At 51.7% G+C, this 25,869-nt stretch overlaps 1 protein-coding gene across 1 annotated transcript in view; it reads left to right on the forward strand.

Annotated features, from left to right (window-relative positions):
* NRBP2 (nuclear receptor binding protein 2) overlaps positions 1 to 25,869 on the forward strand; it is a 31,280-nt gene that overhangs the window by 745 nt on the left and 4,666 nt on the right. The window contains exons 2-15 of the mRNA XM_032181583.1: positions 10,493 to 10,615; positions 10,797 to 10,898; positions 11,117 to 11,206; positions 11,783 to 11,823; positions 11,899 to 11,993; positions 12,292 to 12,315; positions 12,670 to 12,753; positions 13,427 to 13,482; positions 14,187 to 14,282; positions 16,170 to 16,302; positions 16,468 to 16,570; positions 16,719 to 16,769; positions 17,456 to 17,591; positions 25,692 to 25,745. Of these exons, the coding sequence (XP_032037474.1) occupies positions 10,493 to 10,615; positions 10,797 to 10,898; positions 11,117 to 11,206; positions 11,783 to 11,823; positions 11,899 to 11,993; positions 12,292 to 12,315; positions 12,670 to 12,753; positions 13,427 to 13,482; positions 14,187 to 14,282; positions 16,170 to 16,302; positions 16,468 to 16,570; positions 16,719 to 16,769; positions 17,456 to 17,591; positions 25,692 to 25,745 (1,188 nt within the window). The remainder of the gene's footprint in view (positions 1 to 10,492; positions 10,616 to 10,796; positions 10,899 to 11,116; positions 11,207 to 11,782; positions 11,824 to 11,898; positions 11,994 to 12,291; positions 12,316 to 12,669; positions 12,754 to 13,426; positions 13,483 to 14,186; positions 14,283 to 16,169; positions 16,303 to 16,467; positions 16,571 to 16,718; positions 16,770 to 17,455; positions 17,592 to 25,691; positions 25,746 to 25,869) is intronic.

A 25,869-nucleotide genomic window follows, 5' to 3' on the forward strand; every position in this document is an offset into this window, starting at 1 on the left:
CAGGGGAGCTGCAGGAATGAGGACTTGCACTGTGGGGCATGGCGGGGATGGGGGCTGGCCCCCGCGCTACTGCCCCCAGGGCTGGAGAGTCTGGTTCCTGCTCTCCAGAGAAGAGCTTTGGACCGTTGCAGCTCATCTGCCAGCCCAGGGGCCCAGCAGAGCCCTCCTGCAGTGTGTCCTGTGTTGTTCAGAGCTCCCATCATCACCCTTGACCTCTCTCCTCCAGACCTGTCCCCCAGGTCAGTGCAATGTCTCTCCCCCTGAAAGTGGAGCCTGAGTCTCCCTGCCTCTGTCAGGGCACCCAGGAATCAAAGAGATCAAAGTCAGTAGGTAAATCCTCACCCCAGGCAGAGGTGGGACAGCGATCACAGCTTCTAAAGGGCCCATCCCAGGCTAATCCTGTTCTTTATCTTCCCACTGCCTGCTAACAACCTTTCTGTAGTCCATTCAGTGCCCCACTTGGGCTGCAGGCTGTTCATGTTTTAGGCTGTCCCTCATCCCAGCCTGGGCTTTGCTGAAATGTTGATGATCTGCCTTTGTTGGTGCCACCAGCACCTGCCTTTCCTGTGTCGCTCTGTGCTTTCTGGCACTTCCACACCCACACATCACAGTTCGATCTCTCTTCCCCACTACCTCAACACCTCTGCCGTGCATCAGAGCCTCGCAGGGGTACGTTCCACATGGCTAGTGCTGCAGCCTTATGCCCCAGCACGCATGCGGTGGTGCGTGTGCTGCGTGGTGGATGCCAGGGCCTGACTCCACATTCAAAATCCCACGTTTTCTTTTCCACCTCGCCCTTTGCTCTCCTGGGGTATCAGATCCCACCTGGGCGCCACATCTGAGCCAGATGCATTTTTGCCTTCTGTCATTTCCCGTATCTTCTTTGGGACTGGCTTTGCTGGCACCCATCGTCAGCCATCCATCCGACCACTGCACCCTGCACCCGGCAGGCGCTGAGCTCTGGCTGCTGGTGCAGGCGTTGCGGCACGTCCTCAGCCCCAGGCAGCTGCCACGTGCTGCCGGTGAGGCCTGGGGTGGCAATGGAGGAGCAGCTGGCAGACCCCGTGGTCTCTGCCAGGTGGCTCTGCGGGACAGCTGAAGGGCTGAGGAGAGCTGTCAGGAAAACAGATTTTTGGCTGAGAACACCCTGATGCTCCTGCGTTTAGACCTACAGGCACAAAATGACCTCCGCTGTGTGTTGGAAGTGAGCAATAGGGGGGAGCCATTTGGGCTACGCTGGATAACTCCTGTAATTTAATGGCATCTGACCTGCAGTCACACTGTGTGTTTTCACAGAGTTCTTGGATGATGTGTGTTAATCTGTGACCCACCAAAACCATCCAAACACCCTACTTGTCCTTGGCATAGACATGGCTTGGAGGTCATTTCTTGGCTGAACAATCCCTGTCTATTTTGACCCAAAGGTGACATTTAATGGTGTATATTTTAGCATATAACTCCACAAGTGAGCTCTGAGCTCTCCAGAGCGGCATTGCAGTGGCTGGAACTGGCCCCTGGAGGTTTGTCCCCTTGTGCAGTGTGTGGGAGAGGTGGAAACAAATGAGGTGCACAGCACCACCAGTGACATTTCCACACAGAAGTTTTGGTAATTGGTCACTGTGCCGTGCCACCCGTCTGTGGTGTTTCTAGATGGAGAGCTGGGAGGGGAGGACTGACCTTTTGTGGGTGTTGCAGGACAGCAGGGGGTGGCAGGAAAGCTCGTGTGTCTTGTGTGTCTCAGTGGTTTGAGAGGTGGCCACACATCAAAGAAATGAATTACAGTGCTGCCATCACCACATCTGCCGAGCAAGGGGCTCATCACATCACATCTCCTGACTGTTCACCCATGGCAGAGCTGCATGCCTTGGGGAGGGGTGCATTCAGGTGAGCGACCCGAGGAGAGCAGTCTGCTTAACAGGGACAGGGGCCATGAGCTGTAAAGCTGCCGCAACAAAAGCATGCATGAATTCAAACAGGGAAGTGGCAGCACTGCCTAACATTGCAAATGAAAGTGAAGGAAGTTTTGTGTAAGAGACTAGTTATTGCATATTCCTAGATGCTTCAGTTATGTACCAGGAAGAAAACAGTTTGCTATTTGTAAGCTGTTAGCTTCTAATGTAGATAAACAGCCATTCTGTTTAACAAACATTCAGATTTCCATAAGCACATCGAGTATTTTTACCAAGAGGGATTTTCCCTCCTTATCCTGATAATTTAGTATAATTATTTTTTTTCCTTAACTTGTTTTTGCCGCAACAGTTGAGTCCTGTGTAGGACCCATGGTGCTGTGCTTGATCCAAGGTCCTGCTGTTGCAAGAAGGGGTTCAGAGGGGTGGGAGAGCTCAGACGTGCAGTCTGCAGCAGTGTCCAGAGCCTGGAAAGCTGAAGTGAGCAGGGGTGAGCGCCCTGCGTAGGCTTCTAATGCTTAAACCGTGGTGCCCTGTGGTGTAGGCTGAGAAGCTTGTTATGATGAATTCCTAGTGTGTATCTATTAATAACATGTACCCAAGGACTGCACCTTTGTTTTCACATGTAGCAGTTACAGCCATTCTCTGCAGCCCTACAGAGTGCGTTATTACACCCAGTTCAGGTACGGGTGCAACAGCCTGAACGTGCTGTGTGCGGTGCCGGTTCCTACCTCTGTGCTGGGTCTGGCCGTACACGCCAAAGAGGAGAATACTTCCCTGCACAACTTCCGTTGCCTGTTGATGATGCATATACTTATGATGCATATGAAGTCACAGCTTAGGAAATAGAAGCACTTAAAGTATTTTTGCAAGTTATCTGGAGAAACAGTCACGTGAATCCTTCAGCGACTTCACATTCAGCATCAGCACAACCCGTGTTCTGCCTCCTTCACTTCTCTCCCTGATATTAGTGTGAAAGTACAGCAAAGGAATGCTGCTGCTGTAGACTTTTCCATTTAGGAAGATACGTTTTTTTCAGCATTGGTTTGATGACTTCATTTACTTTTTCCACCCGTCCTGTGGAGTAAGAGTAATACGGAAGATGAAACCTGATATACTGCTTTTTAAAAAGTTTTGCAAAACTTTTCCCATGCGGTGGGGTTCCTAGTCTGATTACAGTTTCCTGAGTAAGCTCTAGCACCATGTTGCTAAAAACAAATGTTTATGTATCCATGTCGCTTTGCATTTGCAAAACCTTTATCCCTTTGGAAAGGGGGCTGTTATGACCAGTAGACATTTGCTGACTCTGCTGTTCACGAGCACTGGTTCCATGGCATTAATTGGTAATGTACCCCTGGTTCAGGCCGTTTCCAGCACCTTTCTCATCCATCTCTGCGGGTGTCCCAGATGGACAGTTCTGCCTCTGGTGCTCCACAGAAGAGTGTCCAGGATCAAGTGTGCCCTGGGTTGCCTTCGGCATTCCTGACCCCTTCTTTTTGCACGTGAGCACATGCTTGCTCTGGCAGGGCTCTGCTGTCGTTCACAGGACCGAATGTTAGGTCCATTCTCTGCGTGTAACCCTGACATCACAAGCCCCGCATTCTGCTTTGCAGAGCTGGCAGCTCCAGTGCAGCTGCTCATTGCTAAAATAGGGCTGGTCGCAGTTTTGCTCTAAATAGCCTATTGCTCCCCTTTTGGGCACCTTGTTTAATAAAAGGGTTAATGACTGCATGTGTAATGATACAGAGCCCTTGAACTATGAGCTTTAACCAACTTCTAAAAGCAGCAGGAGGAAGGGGGGGAAAAAGAGAAACAGGAATAGAAAGAAAGAAAAGAAATACTTAAGCAGATTTTGAAGAAAATAAAGTGACTTGAGAAAAGCTGCAAGAGGGGGAGATGTTGAAATGTTGTTATAGCTTCCCCCAGACCTAAAACTGAAAACAACGTATGGAGAAATAATCTAGGATTTAATACACTGAGGTGGAAGGGGCTTCCCCCTTTTTTGGGCATTCATGATGTTTGCAGTGAGGATAACCAGTTCTGTGATACATTGTTTGGAAAGCACCCAAGTATTTAATATTTGCCACCAGAGTTATTTTTAAAAGCTGCTTTGCTGCCAGCCCTCCCAGGAGACTAGGACTTGAAGTGTGCTTTGTTGTGAAGTGCTTTTCCAGAGCAGAGGGGATCAGCTGAAGGACTTAGCTCTTTCTTTTCATGCCATCTATTTTTTTCTTCCCCTTACTGTTTTTATGTCTTTTTGTTTTTGCTGTTTGTTTAGCTTTCCAGGATGAGTTTACTTGCAAACCTGCTGGCCTCAGCTGATCAGACAGGTTCATATCATCACAAGGCTTTGCTCTGGGCTCCACGTAGGAAGTGGAGCATCCCAAGTGGTTTTGGCTGAGGATATTAGAGTAATGAGGATATTAGAGCAAGATGAAGTTGTCTGAACTAAGGTGGCGTAAGTCACCAGTAGGTAAACTTAATGGGAAGCAGACAGTGAAGTCCTCTTCCCAGCATGTTTTCTGATAGTTTGGCAACAAACAAAACTTGGCATGCTAGATTTAGTGTCCTCGTCATCGCACTTCCAGTTTGTGTGGGCGATGAACGGGGAGACTGTTTCACCTTTTGCTTTGGGTCTGCTTTCCCTTGCTGCTTTCTCTGTTTCAAGGATCCTTTAATCCTTCATGATCTTCCTGGTCACAACAATCCTCCGCCTTGTTCTCATTGCTGAGGAGGGTGGTGACTTAGCTGGGTGGTAAAGGTTAGTGCAGAAACTTGTCCTTTTTCGTGTGGTAACATGCTTTTTTATTTCTATCCATATACTCCACAAGAATGCCTATCTGTTTACAGCTCTTTGCTCCTGGGCTACTTGATTTGCTCTTTGCTAAGACACTATCTGTCTGCTCCAGCTTCTCACCATGTCACGAATGCATGCAGCTGCTCCTTCTTTGCTCAAACTAGACACCAAAGAGCTGTTAAAATTACCAGGATTCTCCATGTTTTGACCCCTTCCTGTTTTTACCAAGTTTTTTTTTTTTTTTTTCCTTCCATTTGCATATAGATATTTTCATTTACAGTGGCCAGACATCTCATATGAACCTTGCTAGCTTTTACACCTTAAGTGTCCCTTGTCTACTTCCTTCTTTTTTCTCTGATGTAACCTGAGATCACACATGGTCCCAGAAGCTTTTTTATTTCACTTCTGGGAGGAGGCGTCCCATGGTCATGTTACAAAACGGGTTCAAAGATGGTCAAATGCTCATTGGTTTGCTGTTCCATTTCACAAGTTAGCAAAATAAGCACATGAAAGGCAGTGTTTTAGCATTCCCCAAAGTGGTCATATTGGGATCAGAAGTGAGCTCGTTACCTTTCATGGAAATGGAATTATGGCATCCTGCATGTTCAGCCTGGGTTTGCTCTACACCATCACAGCAAGAGAGCAAATACTCTCTCCATGCAGTCTAGGGGGTAAATGACACCAAATTTCTCTCTGCAAACCCACCCCTGGGCGCTTGCCCCACGTTCAGGTGCATGGGCGTGGGGGCTGCAGTGGCAGGCAGGGACACCGCATCTCCTGTCCTGGGGCACCTCCTCCAGCCATAGGCTCGCACCTCCCCAGGGCTGCACAGCGCCCTGGGGTAAAGCAAACGGCCTCCCCTGTCACCAGCCAGGCGTCCGTGCAGTGCCCGTCGTCTGCCCTGGTAGTAACAACATTTATGCCTGCAGGATCTCGCCTGGCTCTTATCTGGGCAGTGGAAAAATACACTTCTGTGCCACCTTCCCAGCAGTGGAAGGAGAGGTCATGGATCTCAGGGTTTGTTCCAGCAGCTGCTGGGCAAGTGGCAAGGGCAGGAGTGGGTATGGGAGAAGGGAACGGTGCCCAGCCCTCCCACCTATGGGCAGCAGAGTCAGGCTGAGGAGATGCTGTGAATTCTGCTGGGGGAGGTTGCAGTTCTCAAGCCGGAGCCATCCTGCCACTGCTGACAGGAAGGGGACCTCATGGGGATGGGGAGGGAGAGTTCATGGAAAGAGCTGCATGAAGTGGGTGCTCCTTCTGCCCTCGGACAGCAGGTCTCTGCTGCTGTCTGTTCTGCTGTGTTGGCCACATGCCTGTTCTCTTCCCTCCATCTCTCCTGCCTGCAGTGGCGCTGGACACCTTTTTTTTGTTTTTTCCTGGTTGATTGGTTGCATGCCACTTCTTGCCTTCTGCCCATAGCTCTGCTGCTTCTCTCCTCTTTGAGGTCCACCACTCCCCCAGCACTGTCCAGAACAGGGACCCCAGCACCTGCACCGCTTCACTCCATCATTGCACAGAAGATATTAAACTGCAACAGAGTTTGCCTTGACCTGTGTAAGCACCCCCGGCCCCATGCGTGGCACTCCACCATCCCTGCTCAGCTGAGTCTCTGCGGTGGATAGTGCATTAGCTGTCTATCCACACTGGTCTGAACTAGTGCGAAGAATATGTTTTTGTAAGAGGTAGGATCAAATGCTTCACTGGAATCAAAATATTTTCCATCTCATGTGTTCCCTTCACCTGCTAATTGTGTAACATGATCACACAGAGAAAACAGGTTTATCTGGCAGCACAGATCCCTCGTCCTGCTCCTGCTCTGTCACAGGACACTAGGCTTGGTCTGTTGTTTTGCTGTGGACTGCAGATAGCAGGAGGGGTGGATGTCACCCAGCTGCCTCTTTTGTCACAGCCTTTGGTGTACCTGCTGCCAGGTGAAATCGTGCAGCAGCACAGGCAGGCCTGGGAGATTGCTCCCTAATTGCTCAGGGCTGCTGCTCCTCCCTGCTCCCACACCAGGGACCAAAGGGCTGTTAGTGCTTGAAACAGGGCCCTAGAAGCAGAGCTCAGATCCACGCCACAGAGTCTCAGACCCCGGGCAGAGTGTTCCGAGCTCAGGATGATGGGGTTGTCAGCTGTTCACCCTAAGAATCACCAACATGCACAGCAGGGCCATGGATGAGCCTCCCTCATCTGCTGGGTGCAAGCTGCATGTGCACTGCTGCTCCCACTGGACCTGCACCAGCTTATGCTCCTCGTGCAGTCTGCCACCGCCAATTCTTCTTGTCCCTGCCCCTTGGTAAGCTAAGGGGAGCAGCACAGGTGTTAGTGTGGCTTCAGCTATCTAAGCTCTTTTTTTCCCTTTTTACATATTTTAAAAACATTATTTCTGTATTGCAGCAGTCACCCCTACCCTGTGTGTTACAGAGCATGGGGTGCTGGAGAGAGGATTACATCCTCTGTCAGGGCCAGGGAACACAGGAGAACATCCCTGTGGTTTGGAAAGGCAAAGGGAGTCAGTCCAGCTTCAGGCTGGGAAGGGAGGCCCTGTAGAAACACAGTCCTCTGTCTCTGCTGCTTGCATGTGCTGCTCTGGGAGGACAGGCTCTGCCATCTGAGGTGTGTTCCTGAGCCTTAGCAGCACCTGTGTGCTAACTGCAACCTGAACAGAAGTCCCTTGAGAGCCCAGACACAGCCTTTGCTCTCACCCAGGCTAATGAGATCCTGGAGCAGAGGGGCAGGTTGGGGATTTACTCTGCAAAGCATTCTCCTGCGCACATTGTGTTCCCTGCTCAGCCTTGTGGCCCCAGAAAATCCTGCAGGTTCCCAGTGCCAAAAGGGATAAAATGCTGTAGTGTCACGAGGAGTCAGGTAACCTGTGCCAGCTGTGAGCATCACCATCTTCATGCGCTGCTAGTCCTTCTAGTGCTGCAGTCAGGGGGTTCTGCTCCATGGCAGAGCAGTGCTGACACTGCTCCCCGGGCCATGAAGCGCAGAGGCTGTGACCTGTGGCTCCAACAAATACCTGCAGTCATTGTGTCACCAGGGGGACACATGCTATCCTCCATGCTATCCTCCGCCTCCCACAGTAATCAGGGAGTGCTGATCTAGATGGCATGAAGGGTGGATGGAGGACAGGGTTATGTTTCTGCTGAGGGATAGGGCCAGCATGTGCGGGTGTCTGGAAGGGCACAGGAGACGAGCAGTCCCCTCTCCTCCAGGTGCTGTGTCCATGTCTTCTCCATCTGCCAGAGCCACCCCAGAAGAGTAACAACCCATCATGTCCTTCTGTTCTCCAAAACAGGCCTCTCCCAGTGGTAGCAGAAATGCCTGCCCATTGCTTTTCTGGCCTTCCTTGTTTAACCAGTGCTCTCCCGAGGCCCCGACACTATATCACTAAGCCTTCTGTTGACAGTTTCAGTCTCCATAATATGAAAAGCACAAAAGGGAGTGATATATTGTAAGATGCAATCTGATCTTTTGTAAACCTTCACTTACTTGTCCCCAGTGATCTCTCCAGGCAGGCCTCAGCTCCTGCCAAGGGCTTTCTGGAAGCAGCCTGAACAGGGAATTTTCCCAGTCTGGCTTTAGAGTTTTTGCCAGTTAGTCCAAATCCACGTGGTGTCCACAGAGCCCCTGAAAGGCTTGATATCAAATAATGACAGTAACCTTCAGCCAGCTCCTTTTGCCCTCAGTCACCTGTATGTTTACATGCAGCATTTATTTATTTATGCAGTCTGAGAGCTCAGCGTACAAGACAGCTGTTCAGTGTGGTTTTTTTTTTGTTGCCATTCAGCACAAGACTGAGTGTGTTCACATCCCTGTGCTGAGAGCTCACGTCAAGTTCTCGGTGTGGCCCAGGGGTGGGAGGCACCCATCAGCACCCACTTCATCAAGGGTGGGAACAGTGGGTATGCGGGTCTGGGGTCCTGCAGGCTGGGTCCCTCATTGCAATACAGAGAGGTGGGTAGAGGTGACACCAGAGCTTTTCAGCCCTAGCCGTGCCTTCGAGCCAGGCATCAGTAACCTCAACACAGTGCTGTGCAGCTCCTACATGTCCTCATGGTGATGGAGAGGCTGTCAGGGCCATGCTCCCCAGCTGACATTTTGCTTGAGGTCTCATGGCCACTTGCTGGGTTCAGGACAGGATTTCTGTCAAGACCATGAGAGGATTTTTGAGCGGCATTGTTTGAGAGAGGCAGAAGAGCAGCTTCATGGAGTACTCAGACCAGTGGCCCCCTCATGGTTCATGGGTGCTTGCCCCCAGCCGCCCTCCCTCCCGGCAGAGCCTCCATTGAGACCTGCCTTGGCTCGGTGCTGGCTGGTCGTACTGGAGCCCAGGCAGGCTGTGGGGGCTTGCGGGAACGGCTGAAGCCGGCAAGGCCAGCTGGCCCCATCACTGGCTGTGCTGGGCTTTGTGCGAAGCACGTGGAGCCTGTGAGAAGAGAGAACAAATAATAGAGGTGCTTTGTGCCTCCGCAGCAGGAACTGGGCCACAAGCTGGCCGTCTGTTCCCTGCTAATGAGCTGGGGGTGCTGTGTGACCCTTCCGTGCCTGCACCCACAGCTGCCCCGTGCTGTAGCAGTCCAAGCCCCGGTGGTGGGACGCTGCGTGCTGGCCCCTGGCAGCAGCAGAACAATCCTGCTTTTCATCTGGCTGTGGCAGCTCTGCGCCGCCCCTGCCACATGCCAATGGGAGCGGGCAGCACTGCCTCTGCCCAAGCTGCAGCAGCTGGCAGGGTGACCCCAACCTGCTGGAGAAGGGAAGGAAGATCAGGGGCTGGCAGGGTGACCCCAACCCGCTGGAGAAGGGAAGGAAGATCAGGGGCTGCAGCAGAGCTCCTATGCAGCGGTGCTCATGGGGGAAGAGCAAGGGCAGTGACTGTGTGCAGCCAGCGCAGCCAGCAGTTCAGGATACAGCAGGCACCTTTCTGGGCAGGTGGGACCCTGGTCCTTGGTGAAGGTGTCTCCATGCTAATGAACCCTTACCAGAACTGGGTGCCTTTTGAACAGGTTTTCTGTGGGCTGGAGCTGGGCTCCCACTGTCCTGGGGATGGGCAATCTGGTGCTGGCCTCGAGGCAAGTTCAGCAGTGACCTGGCACAGGGGTAGGGCTGCTGCAGCTGTGTCTATGCTGGATGTGGCTCAGAAAGGTGATGAAAGGCTCTCCGCAGGGCCCAGGGATGCAGCTCTGTGATCTTTGGGGATGGAAACTCATCAGACAGACCCCGGGGCATGAGGAAGTGACCCCGGTCACCTCAAGTGACATTAAAAGATGTCACAGCTTTGGTTTGTCTGCACCTTCCAGTTTGCCCCATCCATTGTGAGTGTCTGTGGTCATCAGCTGCAAGTGTGGGTTGCTCCCCAACATCTACTGGGATGTGGAGCCCATGTGGGGTCTGTGTGCAAGAGTGGTGCTGGCAGGTGGCTGCTGTGGCCAGCTTCTCTCTGGGCTGGAAGAGAGGAGAGGGGCTGTCCTGGCAGCTGCTCTGAATCACTGGCTCTGTCTTGCACACTCGTGTCCTAGAGGAGTGGTACTGGCTGCTGCGGGACCCGAGCTGCCAGGCAGGCAGGTCCTGAGGGCCAGGCAGGGCAGGCAGCAGGCTGGGGGTTTGCTCTGCTCCCTGTGTCCTGGGGAGAGCCTTCTATGGGCAAGGATCCTGCTCAGGAGCAGGATGCTGAAGTCCACCAACATCGAAGCAGCATGTTTCTCTGCACAGGGCTCCCAGTGGGGCTGGGAGCTGGGGGCAGGGCATGCTCCTCGGCAGTCTCACACTTTCCTGTGCCTTGCAGGTGAATCAGGGAAACATGCCGGGCATCCAGAGCACCTTCCTTGCCATGGACACAGAGGAGGGTGTGGAAGTGGTGTGGAATGAGCTGCTTTTCACTGACAAGAAGGCCTTTAAAGCGCACGAGGTGAGCCATCCCCTCCCGCTGGAGAGTGTGCCCCCAGCCCCATGTTTTCTCTGTACCCCAAAACCAGTTTTCCCTGTGACCTGGACCCAGCCTGCTTCTCAGTCCCAGCTTCCCTCGCTCTCTGAGGTGTCCTGCCGAGTCCCAGGAGCTGCCACCTCACCTGTCCCCTCTTTGCCCATAGGAGAAGATCAAGACCATGTTTGAGCAGCTGGTGCTTGTGGATCACCCCAACATTGTGAAGCTTCACAAATACTGGCTGGATGTGAAAGACTCGAAGGCGCGGGTAAGGAGGACTTGGAGAGGGGGTGTCTGGGGGTGCCAGGCTAGATGGATGCCGGTGGGATCCGACCCCCCTTCCTTCTCTGGGACACCGTGGCCAGAAGCCTGCTCTCAGCCTTATGCAGAGCCCCACTCAGGCTGTGTGCTGGTGCTGCCCATGGGCTGCACTCAGTGCTGGCTGTGCAGGGAGGCTGGAAAGCTGACACCTCTGTCCTCTCTCAGGTCATCTTCATCACAGAATATGTGTCCTCAGGGAGCCTGAAACAGTTCCTGAAGAAAACCAAGAAAAACCACAAGGCCATGAATGCCAGGGTAGGTTTCCTGAGAGCACATAGGAAGCGTCCCAGGTGAATTGGGTGGCTCTGTGCCTGCTGGGAGAGGATCTCTTACAATGCAGAGCGAGTGCATGTGGTCACTCCCTGAGTCACCCAGATGAGAGTTCTGGGGGCCCCATGCTGGACCTCAAAGCCCTCGCCTGCAATTTGAGCTCACTACCACACCAGTGCAGTTATGTACTCACAGAACTGGAACTTACTGTTGGTGCAAACTACGTGCACGTTCCCCATAACCACAGCTAGCTTTTGCCCCCTCTTGTGATGTGCCCTTCCATGCTCCCACCAGGGTTTTGGTGCCCTGGAGAACTCTGTCTGCTGATAAGGATTGCGGCACCCATGTTCTCAGCTCTGATGGTGTTCTTTGAACCGGGATTTGAAAGGAGACTGTTGGGGATGGGACACTGCATGGGTCATCTTTGAGTAACAGTCCCTACAGGGCTAGTGGAGGGCTGATTTCCCCAGCTTCTGGTCAGTCCTACCTAGGACTGACCTTATCTGCTGCTGGGCTCTGATGTGTGCCCTGTCTGATGGAGAGCTCTGGTCTCTGCTCTAGGCCTGGAAGCGCTGGTGCACCCAGATCCTGTCTGCTCTCAGGTAAGCTCGCTGCCACCGGCCATCCTCCTTCTGGCTGGGCACCGGCAGCACACTCAGGACTGTGTACGTCCCCAGCTTCCTGCACTCCTGTGAGCCGCCCATCATCCACGGCAATCTCACCAGTGACACCATCTTCATCCAGCACAACGGGCTCATAAAGATTGGTTCAGGTAGGATGCTGCTGCTCGTGCAGCCCTGTGGCTCTGAGTGCTTATGGGGAGGATCAGCGGGAGGGAGGTGCCAGCTGAGGGAGACTCAGAGCCAGGGAGGCAGAGGGGCTGAGCAGGGTGTGATGAGGGGGTGCTGACGGGGGAAGAGGTGAGAGCTGCAGGGTCCCTTGGGGGATCACCTGAGCATCACCCACATGTGCACCATCTGTGCAAAGTGTAGCATTACCTTCTCTTCTGTTTGTGTCCTCTGCTCCACGCCTTCTTACTTACCTTCTTTGGGATCGACACTGACCGGCAGTTTGGCACAGGGTGTTTGCAAATGGTGAGTGTCCCTCTGCCACCTCTCCAGCCCGTCTGTCCCATCACCCATCACTGGGTGGACTTCATCACTGGGTGGGCTCCCCAGTGGGCCCTGGACACCTCTTGGCAGTGAGGACCTACAGCACCAAGGGGTGGTCCTGGGCTCTACAGGCAGGAGGGGAATTTCTGCTCCCACTGCAGGAGCAGGGGTCTCCTGGGAGACTGAGCGCCCCCCAGGTGGTCTGCTTGGTCTCTTTGTGGGCAGGGGCACACCCTGAAATCCCTTCTGCCCTGGAGCTCCCACCTGTGCTCCAGGTGCTCCTGGGGAACCAACTCGGAAGAGCACGTCTCAGAGCATTTCTTGTTCCCCTTGCAGCCCTTCCAGACGACCTGCGAAGCCCCATCAGGATTGAGAGGGAAGAGCTGCGCAATTTGCATTTCTTTCCCCCGGAGTATGGTCGTGAGTCGCACTCTGTCTGCCAGGGGGTGCAGGCAGAGCGAGGCCCCGGGGCTTGGAGGGGTCTGTGCACAGCGTGGGCGCAGTTTGCTACAATACGGAGCTATTCAGTGCATTCATAACTAAAGCTCTCAGCCATGAGTCACAGAAGATCTTGTGACTGTGATAACATTGTAGGTAGAGTTTAGTGTTGATTAGTGCAGAGCTGTACATGGGGGAAAATCTGTTGTGCCTATACGGTAATGGACTGTGCATTAGCTATTACTGGTTAGGAACAAGGTTTCAGTATGACCACAGATTGCTCTCTGAAAAGGTTATGGCTCAGCAACACTCAAAAGCGTGTAAAATGTTACAGGGACCAGGGAAAAAGGAAGGAGTAAGGAGTCTTTGTGCCATGTGCAAAATCGGCGTGATTCCCATCATGAACATTCTGGGGCAAATTCGAGGGGAGTAAATGGGAAAGTTTTGTGCAGGGTATCTGGGAGAAAAAGCATGCCAGGGGTGGGAGAAGCAGGCACGAGCAGAGGCACGGGCAGAGTGAGGCTGGCTGGGCAGGGAGAGAGTGCAGTGTGTGGGGAGGTGTCTGTAGGGCCAAGGCTTTGGGCACATTATTCCTAATGTGAGTGGGTGATGGCTTCTGCCTCTGGCATGATGTGCTTTTGGCTTGGTTTTGCAGAAAAGGCTGATGGGACTGCTGTGGACATCTTCTCCTTTGGGATGTGTGCACTGGAGGTACGGAGTAGGGCTGCTGCAGAGCCTGGGAATCTGCAGGGACTCCTGCTTGAGAGGTTTGCCCTTGTGGACCCTGCTGGCTGGCCTCGGGAGCTCCCCAAGAGGTCTCCCTGCCTTTCTGTGAGCTGGGAATCCCTTGCAGTGATGGAGACATCGCTTATGGGTGCAGCGAAACAGCCACTACTGCCATGGCCCAGCCCTGGGCACAGCAGAGAGCTTCACTTACCCCTCCTGTGCCCAGCTGGTGCACCTCAGCCGCCTCTGACGGTGTCTCTGCAGGCTGTGGCAGCCCCGGGAAGGGTCAGGGTGGAGGGCAGTGACGGGCTGTGCTGCTCCAGGGGGACATGTGCTGCCCTGCACAGCTTGTCCAGGCAGACTGTGGGGCTGTTGGTGCTCTCTGTGTTGCCCACCCCTCTGCACCGTGCCCAGAGAGCAGCACCCTGCATCTGCTCCCTGTGTGGGCAGCCCGGAGTGCTGGGGTGCAGAGAAACAGGTCCCAAGGGCAGAGCTGCCAGGGAGCCCTGAGAAATCTGGACCTTGTGGACAGAGGGGTGCCAGGGCCTGAGGCAGGCCTGGCTGAGCTGTGCGTCCTGCTGAGGGGCTCCAGCGCTGCCACCCTGGCAGGGGGCGTCCCTTGGGAAGCCCTCAAGGATCGAGCCAGGGCTCGGCTGCCTGCAGACACAGCTGCGTTCCTCCTTCCCCAGATGGCAGTGTTGGAGATCCAGACCAACGGGGACACACGAGTCTCGGAGGAGGCAATCGTGCGGGCACGACATTCTCTGGACGATCCCAACATGCGGGTGAGTGCAGCTGGTTGGGCCTGGGGCTGCAGCCTGACCCACCAGAGAGGCTCAGGCGTCCCTCCTGGGGTCAACTCCCCCTCCTCGGACACCTCCTCTTGGCGGGCATCTGAAGGACAGAGGCAGCCTGGTGCTCTCGTGCGCTCCAGGTGACAGTGGCACTTGGAAAGGGGCACAGACAGCAACCTCTTGGAAACCAGAGGGCAGCCAGTCTGGTGGGCTGAAGGGCACAGGAATTCCTCCCCCTGGGCAGGTCAGGATGGCAGGAAGGTCCCCACCCGTTTCCCAGTCCTGCCAAGTAGTGATGCTGTGTAAATTCCCAATAGGTGCCCATGTATACGCATGTGCCCACACGCACGCATGCTGTACAGATGTGGTCAACTGAAAACAGGTCAGCAGAGACCGGGGAGCACCGCATTCACGGCACCCACATAGATACAGACAGTGAATAGCTGCATTCTGCTTCTAAGGACCTACGCTGAGGGCGATACCTTTTGCAGGTCACTGCGGGGTCAGCCCTGTCCTACGGGTCTCCCTGTTACCAAGTGAGCCCTGAGGTCTCTCTGGTCTCTTGTTTCCCACCCCAAGCATTCATTTTACTTACCAGCTAGCCTGGCTTGATGTTCACTAGAGGATGTCATGCAAACTCATGCCGTGCATACTTATGCCATGCATTAGAGATTAGGAGGAAATTCTTCACTCAGAGGGTGGCGAGGCACTGGAACAGGTTGCCCAGAGAGGTTGTGGATGCCCCATCCCTGGAGGTGTTTAAGATCAGGTTAGACGAGGCCCTGAGCAACCTGATGGCATCCCTGCCTATGGCAGGGGGGTTTGATCTAGATGATCTTTGAGGTCAGAACTAGATGATCTTTGAGGTCCCTTCCAACCCAAGCCATTCTATGATTCTGTGATTCTATGATACTTAGGAACAGAGTTTAATAAGAAAACAAGACAGATTGAAGAGACCAGGTGCAGGGCTCAGCCAGAAAAGCGCACTGACCTGCAGCATGCATCTTTTACCCTCTCCACGTTCCTCCCTGATCCACTCAACCCCTCCCTTCCTCCTCCTTTGGCCCATCCCTGAAACATCCCATAAGTTTGTACATGCCCCACATTATCTCGTTTGATCCCAGAATTGCCCCAGACATCCCATAATAAATCTTGTCCCCCTTTACACGGCAGTCCCCTTGTTTGCACAGTGTCCCTGAGAGTTTCTTTTGCTGAGCCATTAGCACCAGGGGCAGACAGTGTCACTGCTCACTGCTGGTGGCCGTGGGGGGCTAGGCTGTGTGGGCACCCACACAAACATCTCTCCTCTGGTCCTCTTTTTGTCTTTGTGTCTGTTCTGAGCAGCCCTAGCCAGATACCTGTACAGAAACAGCAAGGGGCACTTGAAGGGGAAAGGCCCTAGAGTGCAGAAGAAGCATGTGTCATGCAAAGCTGAGGATCTTGCTTTTCTGCCATCAGGGAGCAGAAACGGGCAGATGCCTCCCTCCTCCCCTGCTGCTGTCAGGAATCCCTCCAGCTGGCTCCATCCACCCTTTCTCCAGACGCACCAGCATCTCTTTGGAGGGCTGCTGCTCTCAGAGCTGACCCTAGCTGGCTGCCACGATACACCCCTGCCTTTTCTCCTTACCTCTGGGCTTGCATTGCATACTCCTACCTGGATGAAAGCAAGCCAGGAGCAGAGGTCCTGCAGCTGGACTGTTGGTGGATAGCCAGCAGAATGCTGCCCACCTGCAGCACCCTCAGTATTGGTGCTGTGCTGCGGGAAGCAGCTGCTCACATCTGCTTCCCATGAGAGGCAGCCAGGGCTGGCAGTGATGCAGATGAAGCAGGACCACATCCTGCTTTGTCTCCAGTTTATGCCTTTTATTTGACCCTCAGGAGTTCATTCTGTCATGCTTGACCCTCAACCCAGACAAGCGACCGACGGCTAACAGCCTGCTCTTCCACCGTGTGCTTTTTGAGGTCCATTCCCTTAAGCTGCTGGCAGCACATTGCTTCATCAACAACCAGTGTGAGTAACTGTGAGAGATCACTCTGCCCCATTCGAGCTTGTATGCCAGCCCCAAAAGAGCCTGAAGAAAAAGGCAGTGACCCACAGACCTTCCCTGGGCACTATGCTGCAGGAACCCCATGTGCAGGACCTTCCAGCTGATGCCCTTTTCTGGCTTTGCCCTAGATCTGATGCCAGAGAATGTGGTGGAGGAGAAGATAAAGGAACTGGACCTGAACATGGTGATGGCAGAGATTCGGCGAGAGGGTCGGCCTGGAGCACAGTGGAGGTGAGAATTAGCAGGGTGATTTTGGAGCAGACAAAGGTTTGAGCCCAGGATTTTTATCCAGTGTGATGATCCTGGCATTGTGGTGTAGACTGTGCTGCTCTTCTCTCCTGCTTCCCCCAGTAATCTTCCTGTTCTGCTTCTGTTCCAGGTACTCAGAGGTTTCCTTCCTTGAACTTGACAAATTCTTAGAAGATGTCAGGTAGGTTGTGGGCATGTCCCCAGGATCCCATTATTCACCCCATTCTTTGGGCCTGTGCTCCTGTTGAGAAGTCTTCCTTCTCTCCAGAAGAGCACCTACATCTGAATTGCTTGTCCCCTACTCTGTACTAACTCTAGAGTGCAGTTTGAGAGGGTGGCAGTTGATCTGGGTGAGCCATGCAGGTGACCATGCTAAACCTTTGAAAGCACAGACAAACAAGCTGCAATATCTGGAAGCATTGCCTGGCACTGCGGTGGCTCCAGAAAGACAAATAGCCCTGACTGCAGACATGAAAGTGGTGCTGATTGACCTGCAATGTGTACACCCAGCTTCCATCCATGGTGTCTCTCTGCCTTCCGCTCCCTGGACAACAGGGAGGCAGGGTCAGGGGCCTGTGCTGCAGCACAAGTGGAGCGTTCCGTTTTTAGGACAGTGCTTGGTCATTCCTTGGAGCCCCTCTGTGACTCCCCGTGTGTGGGTGAGCAGAGCTGGGTTGCAGTGCCAGGTGAGGTGAGCTCAGAGGTCTGCCACCTCCTCACTGTGCTTACCTGCCTGTGCTACCTACCAGTGCTGTTGCTCCATGGCTTCAGACCCCCTGCTCTGGGCCAAGACTCTCCCTGCAGACCTTCACCAGGGCTGTAAGAGGACAGGGCTCAGTTGTTTGTCCTCTCTCTGTGTCTGCACAGGAATGGGATTTATCCTCTGATGAACTTCGCTGTTTCCAGACCCCATGCCCTCCCACGCGCACTCTCCCAGCCCCAGGAGGACACTCAGAAAGCCAAGACCCCTACCCCAGAGCCCTTTGATGTGGAGACCAGGAAGGTAAGGTCAGATCCAGGTGGTGACAGTTCTCCACTAGGAGTAAGCATAACGTCTCCATTCCTGACACCTTACTGCAGGATCTCTCCTGTTAGCCACGCACTGAACTCTAGCTCAGGTGAGAGCTGTTCTTGGTGCATTGGCTGCCCCAGGGCTGCGACGCTCCTTCTGGCTGGAGCTGGTGATGTCCATTTCACCCGAGACCGTCTGGAGCAGCCCCATTGCTTCTGATTCTTTGGCTCTGCCTTCCTTCCTCACACATCCACAGGCAACTTGGTGGCACAGCATCTCCTGTGCCTTGTTGCTGGGGTTCAGGTTTGAAACCTCCTCCTCGTTTGATCAATTGATTATCAGTATCAAATTTGGTCCTAACAGTATCTGAGAGCAACCAAGATGCCATCTGAGCTCAGGGCCTGTTCTGCCTGTCACTGCAGACGAGATTGCTTGACCTGACACTGAAGTCCCAGGCAGCAAGGTTGTTGCAAGCGGGTATATGGATCTCAGATGGGAGTGGAAGGATGGAGGGCAAGGGAGGCCCAACACAACGCCAGGATGCTTTATGCAGCAGTGAAGCCTTCCAAAACCACAATGTAATCCCCTGCTGAACAGAGCACGTCAATGCTGCAGCATGGGACCGTGTGCTCTGAGGAAGATGGGGCTGATTGGAGGCATCCAGTAAAGAACAAAGCTGGAAAACTTGCCTTGTTAGAAAAGCCCAAGAACTGGCACTGTTTGGCTTAAGGAAGAGAAGACAGAGTGGAGATGGGCTGAAGTATGCAAGTGATTGTCACAGCAAGAGAACAGGCGCTCGTTCATCACCTGGGGGACAGAACAGAGTATCACTGGTATAAACTGCAGGGAGGATGCTAGGAGGAGGTTTCTGATGGTGGTAAGAATGAATGGGCAGCTGGGAAGGGGCAAAGTCCCCGCTTGTGGAAATCTAGCTCAGGTCAGAAATGTTTTGGGAGAGGCCGAGGACAGGTGGGTCTGGTCTGGGGCAGGATTGTATCCTGATATCCCTTTCAGCCCTTATTTTTGGGGATTCTGTGGTGGCAGTGTACTTTTGCAGGCTTCTTTCATGATTTACTCTATTATTAATGTACTAGAGTCAGTTTCAGGTGCCAGGAATAGGATCTGCAAGATAATCTCTGTCTCCCAGGTTCTTGGATTTCACTCAGTGTCTCTGAATCAATGACTCTGTATCTATCTGTCTAATGGTTGTTTGCAGGAAGGGTGGGCAACATGGACTTGACAGCATTTTGAAATGACAAATCCACCACTTCTCTGAGGAGCAGGTTCCTGGGATTAATCACTGCTACTGAGGGAACTGTGTGTGCTTCATTTCCCATTGAGACCAGCCTGGACTTGGTTTCCAGTGCTGAGTCTTGTTCTGTCATGCAGTTATTCAAGTGGGAAGGGACATCAGTAATCTAACTGGGTCCCGAAAACCTCTGAGGATGGAGATTCCATAACCTTCTAACTTCCCCAGCCTCTCCTCCCAGCGTAAGTGCTCCAGCCCAGCCTCATTATGCTGGCACTCCATTGAACTTGCTCCACTTTATCAATGTAATTTGTCTATTGGAGGCTAAATATTGGGTCTACCCCTGGATGTAGACCCCTATGTAGACCCCCTGTGGCAGGGGGGTTGGAACTAGATGATCTTTAAGGTCCCTTCCAACCTGAGTCATTCTGTGTAATTAAACAAATGTTGAGCATAGGGGAATAATTCCTTCCCTTAGTATGCTGGCTGTGCCCATGGGGAGACAAGGTTGTTGGCTGCTGTCGTCAGGGCACGGCTTGAGCATGGCACTTCTTATCATGACTTCAGTCTCCTGAACTGCCAGCCATCTTTGAGATTAGGCAGAGGAACTCACAGGTCCGTATGCACCTCTGTTTTTCAAAATAATCACAGAATCACAGAATTTTCTAGGTTGGAAGAGACCTCAAGGTCATCGAGTCCAACCTCCAACCTAACGCTAACAGCCCTCCACTAAACCATATCCCTAAGCTCTACATCTAAACGTCTTTTGAAGACTTCCAAGGATGGTGACTCCACCACTTCCCTGGGCAGCCTGTTCCAATGCCTCACAACCCTTTCAGTGAAGAAGTTCTTCCTAACATCTAGCCTAAAACTCCCCTGGCTCAACTTAAACCCATTCCCCCTCGTCCTGTCACCAGGCACGTGGGAGAACAGGCCAACCCCCACCTTGCTACAGCCTCCCTTGAGGTACCTATACAGAGCGATAAGGTCGCCCCTGAGCCTCCTCTTCTCCAGGCTGAACAAGCCCAGCTCCCTCAGCCGCTCCTCGTAGGACTTGTTCTCCAGGCCCCTCACCAGCTTCGTCGCCCTTCTCTGCACCCGCTCAAGCACCTCGATGTCCTTCTTGTAGCGAGGGGCCCAAAACTGAACACAGTACTCGAGGTGCGGCCTCACCAGAGCTGAGTACAGGGGGACGATCACCTCCCTAGCCCTGCTGGTCACGCTGTTCCTAATACAAGCCAGGATGCCGTTGGCCTTCTTGGCCACCTGAGCACACTGCTGGCTCATATTCAGCCGACTGTCCACCATATATAATAATAATAATAATAACAACAACAATAACAAAACATTTTGGACCTGTTATTTCCCTATACAGGGTATTTCCCTGTACTGACACTTTTAGGTCATTCATCATCAATCACCAATGGCACTATCTTTGTGTTGCCATGGATGGAACAAATGGAATTTCATACTTATATTGAATTAATGTTAAAAGTGCTATGGAGGACTGAACCTAGTTCTCATTCCTGCAAGGTTCTGTGAAATGCTTTCCTTCAAAAAGTATATCATCAGCAGTTTCTTCATAACATTCTGAGAATCAGCTTTCAGTGCACTTAAGTTATGCTTTATTCATAGTGTTCAGTGTTTATTTTTAGATTGAGTGCTGTGGTGCTCAGTTGGGTATGTTAGAGAAATGTAAATGTAAACCTAAGCATTTATGTCTTCTCCCCTCTTTGCATTTGTTATATACTTGTAATAGGTTATATGCTTTTTCACCTGGTGCCTCAAGGAAAGTGCTGCAAGTATGTTATCTGTCTGACCAATGTGTTCAACAACTGTTTAAAAAACAAACAAACAAACACACAAACAAAACACGTAGTTTTTCCTCAAATTGACAAAGGAGTAGTGATCTCAAAGGCGCTAAGTTTCTACACATTTCATGAAAACTTGCAGCTGGGCAAACCTGCAAGTCCCAAACAAGCGTGGCTGCAGTGCAGACTCTGTTCTGAGAGGCAGCAGCAGGATGCCCAGCAAGCCCCCATGGACAGACCTGTGCCATGCCTGCTGCACCCCTTGTGCAGTTGTCAAGGTAGGGATTGTGCAGGAGGGGCTGCGGCACTGCATGGGAAGAAAAAGAGGGTTTATGACCTTTGGAAAAGAGGGCGGGCCACTCAGGAGGACTATAAGGATGTTGCGAGGCTATGCAGGAACAAAATTAGAAAGGCCAAAGCTCATCTGGAGCTCAATCTGGCTACTGCTGTTAAAAAAAGATAAATAAATGTTTTTAAAAATAAAAAACACAAAAAGGAGGACTAAGGAGAATCTCCATCCTTTACTGGATATTGGGGGGAAATTTTGTGACAAGAGATGAGGAAAAGGCTGAGGTGCTTAATGCCTTCCTTGCCTCAGTCTTTAGCGGCAAGAGCAGTTGTTCTCTGGGTGCCCAGCGCCCTGAGCTGGTGGAAGGGGATGGGGAGCAGAATGTGGCCCTCATAATCCATGAGGAAATGGTTGGTGACCTTCTACAGCACGTAGATGTACGCAAGTTGATGGGGCCAGATGGGATCCACCCGAGGGTACTGAGAGAACCGTTGGAAGTGCTGACCAAGCTGCTTTCCATCATTTATCAGCAGTCCTGGCTATCAGAGGAGGTCCTGCTTGACTAACCTGATCTCCTTCTGTGACAAAGTGACATGCTTGGTAGATGAGGGAAAGGCTGTGGATGTGGTCTACCTTGATGTCAGTAAGGCTTTTGACACTGTTTCCCATAGCATTCTCCTCAAGAAACTGGCTGCTCATGGCTTGGACTGGTGTACGCTTCATTGGGTTAGAAACTGGCTGGATAGCCGGGCCCAAAGAGTTGTGGTGAATGGAGTCAAGTCCAGTTGGAGGCCGGTCGCTAGTGGCGTTCCCTAGGGCTCGGTGCTGGGGCTGGTCCTCTTTAATATCTTCATCGATGATCTGGATGAGGGGATCGAGTGCACCCTCAGTAAATTCACAGATGACACCAAGTTAGGTGCGTGTGTCGATCTGCTTGAGGGTAGGAAGGCTCTGCAGGAGGATCTGGATAGGCTGCACCGATGGGCTGAGGCCAACTGCACGAAGTTCAACAAGGCCGGGTCCTGCACCTGGGATGCAATAACCCCAAGCAGAGCTATAGGCTGGGAGAGGAATGGTTGGAGAGCTGCCAGGCAGAGAAGGACCTGGGAGTGATGGTGGATAGTCGGCTGAATATGAGCCAGCAGTGTGCTCAGGTGGCCAAGAAGGCCAACGGCATCCTGGCTTGTATCAGAAACAGTGTGACCAGCAGGGCTAGGGAGGTGATCGTCCCCCTGTACTCAGCTCTGGTGAGGCCGCACCTCGAGTACTGTGTTCAGTTTTGGGCCCCTCGCTACAAGAAGGACATGGAGGTGCTTGAGCGGGTGCAGAGAAGGGCGACGAAGCTGGTGAGGGGTCTGGAGAGCAAGTCCTACGAGGAGCAGCTGAGGGAGCTGGGATTGTTCAGCCTGGAGAAAAGGAGGCTCAGGGACGACCTTCTCGCTCTCTATAGGTACCTCAAGGGAGGCTGTAGCAAGGTGGAGGTTGGTCTGTTCTCCCACATCCCTGGTGACAGGATGAGGGGGAACAGGTAAAGTTGCACCAGGGGAGGTTTGGGTTGGATATTAGGAAAAACTTCTTTACTGAAAAGGTTGTGAGGCATTGGAATGGGCTGCCCAAGAAAGTGGTGGAGTCACCATCCCTGGAGGTCTTTAAAAGACGCTTAGATGTAGAGCTTAGTGATATGGTTTAGTGGAGGACTTGTTAGTGTTAGGCCAGAGGTTGGACTGGGTGATCTTGGAGTCTCTTCCAAGATCTCTGTGATTTTATGGAGTAAACATCAGAACCTGGAGCTTATGCATGTGCGTGGAGAAAGCAGGGAAAGGCAACTGGATGGTGCAGAGTGCAGGCAACCAGGCTGCCTTTCTTCTTGAGAGTCTGACTTACCTCCTACTTTGCCAGAGGCCCTGGCAAAGGCCAGCTTTTACCTGTCTTCTTCTTTCTTAGGGATCATACTTTTGACCCGCTGAAAAATTTGCTTTCAAATAGTTTTGCATTTCAGTCACATTTTTGCTCACATTTTTTTCTCCTAGAAAAATTCACTTAGAATCACCCTTAGCTCTCTGACAGTAGCTCTGAAAGTACTAATCCTGAATTTCAGAGCTAGTTTAACTGTGACAACCCTGCCAAAGAATCGGACAGCTCTGTCCTTATCGCATCCCTGGCAACTTCCCTTTATGCACTCCTGCAATAGGTGAGGTCAGCTGGCTGATCTGGCTAGAGATAGCTCTACCACGAAGAATTCATTTTTAGCAGCGTGGGTGAGCTGGTAACTTACCACCCAAGTACCTACCACCCCAGCTGTGCCAGCCCCAAGGGAGGGAATAAAGAGCTGGCAAGTAGAGCACAGGACTTCTGCTCTGCACCATGACCAGAGCAGCTGAAATTAATGAGTGAACTTGATGCCACATGACGGGTTTGTGCTGCTGGTGCAGGCCCTTGGAGTTGTCTCCATCCAGGAGATGCTGCAGCACATTCAAGATCATGTGCTTTGTTGCCATTCACAACAGTTAATTTAGACTGAAGTGAAAAAGTTTCTAGCCTCTTTAGGCTTCTTATGTGCACTGCAGTGTGATATTTCACCATTCCTTTATGGAAATACTCCTTTTAATTAGGTTATACCAGTTGCACTGTGTTTCTTCTCACAGGAGAGTGTACAAACTACTACCTCGTCTGTGTAGTGTGATTTAGCTGAGAAGAGATGTAAGAAGCAGAAGAGGTGAGAAAGAGAAGCAAGAGTGAGAAGAGATAAAAGAGGATGTTGATGACATGTGGATCATGCACACACTCACAGCTCAGCCCTCTCTAACAATAATCAGCGTCTGTGCTCCAAAACCAAATGTGAGAGCTGTATTAAAACTGCAAAGACAGGCTAGAGGAGATGGTGATAAATAGAAATGTCCATTTTAGTGTGGTGTACAGCTACTCCTTTTAGTCTATGTGTTTTTTTTTTGTTGTGGTCAGGTGGGTCAGGAGGTCAGGGTGAAATCCCACAGTGCTTCCATAAAGCACTGGTTTCTTTAGCATCCAAAATGGCATCTACTCTTCATTCCCTGTGTCTGTTAAGAACTATCTGAATGTTGCAGATTGTGAATAAAACTATTTAGGATGAGGTGTCTGTGGGATTGTTGGGCAAAGAAACGTGCATGGTGTCATTATTCTGCATCTGGACACTGAAGAAAGGCATTGATAAACTGGAACAAGTCCAATGGAGGGCCAGCAAAACAGTGCTGGGCTGGAGCATTGGTCCTGGGAGAAGAGGCTGGGGGAGCAGGGCTTGCTCTGCATAAAGGGAAGGCTTTGGAGCACCTAATGGCAACCAGCCCGTACCTGTGAGGGGATTGCTGAGAAGATGGAGGAAGCCATGCTCTGTGTAGGAGCCAAGCTCTCTGCGGAGGTGCACATTGGGAGAAGAGACAGATTGAAATGGGTACATTCTGGATGGATCCAAGGAACATTTTTTTCACGGTGAGGATGGTTAAACAGTGGATCAGGGCACAAAGAGGTTATGGGATCTCCATCCTTGGAGGTTTTCAAAACTGAGTCAGGCAGGGCTTTTGGCAGCCTGGTCTGAATTCACTGTTAGTCTTGTTTTGTGTAGGGGGTTGGACTAGAGACCTCCTGGTGTCCCTTCCCACCTGGATGATTCTTTGATCATGAGTAAAGAGAGATGGAGAACAGGTGGCAGCGATGCACTCAGACATCATGAGCCTTCTCTTTGATGATATGTGGAAAATGCTGGGCAGCTCAGGGTAATTCAGTGCATAAACAAAGGAGCGCATGGCCAGCGTGCTGGCATAATTCTGTGTAAAGGAAAGGGCACCCACCTTGGGCACACAGTCATGTTGGCCAGTTCTTGGAAGAGAAAGAGATGGCCTGGAGATGATAAAGGTCAGAGGACGGCAAGTTTTCCAACTGAGAAGAGTGTTAAATGCCTGGAGATATTTGTTGTAGCAAGGAGTTGTAATAGAGGGGTACTGGGCAAGACAAAGGAATAAGCATATAACTCTCCTCTGAGCATAGGCCTGAAATCAAGGAATATATATGAAATCCTGATAGAATCTGCTTGCAACATGGATGTTGATTCCTCACTAGGTTTCCCGTTTTCTGGATTGATGAATGGCATGCTGTCCCTCTTTCTTTTACCCAGACAAGATGACTTCTGGTGTGAACCATTTTGTTACTTCATAGGAACTCAAACATATTAATAAAAATCCATGTTTATTTAATGCATTTGAATGGTCTGTGATGTGATGCAGTCCTGGTTCCAAAAGAAACCCTGTATTTCACTTTAATAATACTCAGGATTTCAGTTTTGCACTTTTGTCTGATTTAAGAATTGGTCATCCCTCAAGGACATGAGCAAGTACAATACTAAAATGCAACCAAGAGTTTTGGCAGGATTCTAGGGGGAACCTACATGTATGCCTGAGAAATGAAGCAGAATAATTCATCCTGGCTGTAAAGCTATCCCACAGCTGCACCTTGCACAGGACTCCTCACTTACCCACCTCTCCACCAGCTGATGATGACAGTTTATAACTGGATTTTGGACTAAATTATGCCTCAGCTGCTCCACCTGGACAATTCCTAGAAATGTGGGTGGGGGAAAGATCAGGCTGGCAGTTGGAATTAGAGGTTTCAAATAGGATTTTGAGAGTCATGCTTGGAGAGCAGAAGCAAAGCAGACCTGGGGGAACTGAAGGGGCTGTGTCCAGGCTGATATTTCCTTTGCCCTCTTCTAGGTGGTTCAAATGCAATGTAACATGGAGCTGAATGAAGACAAGACCCAGTGGCATGTAAGTATTCAGCTCCACCAACTCCACACGAGACACTGGGGCAAGACCTGCTCTCTGTACCCATCTCTGGCATCCAACTGTGACAAAGTTTGTTCTCAGCTAGTTTGCTGTGGTACCTGAAGAA

The sequence above is a fragment of the Aythya fuligula genome, chromosome 2, assembly GCF_009819795.1.
Source record: "Aythya fuligula isolate bAytFul2 chromosome 2, bAytFul2.pri, whole genome shotgun sequence".
Taxonomy (NCBI): domain Eukaryota; kingdom Metazoa; phylum Chordata; class Aves; order Anseriformes; family Anatidae; genus Aythya; species Aythya fuligula.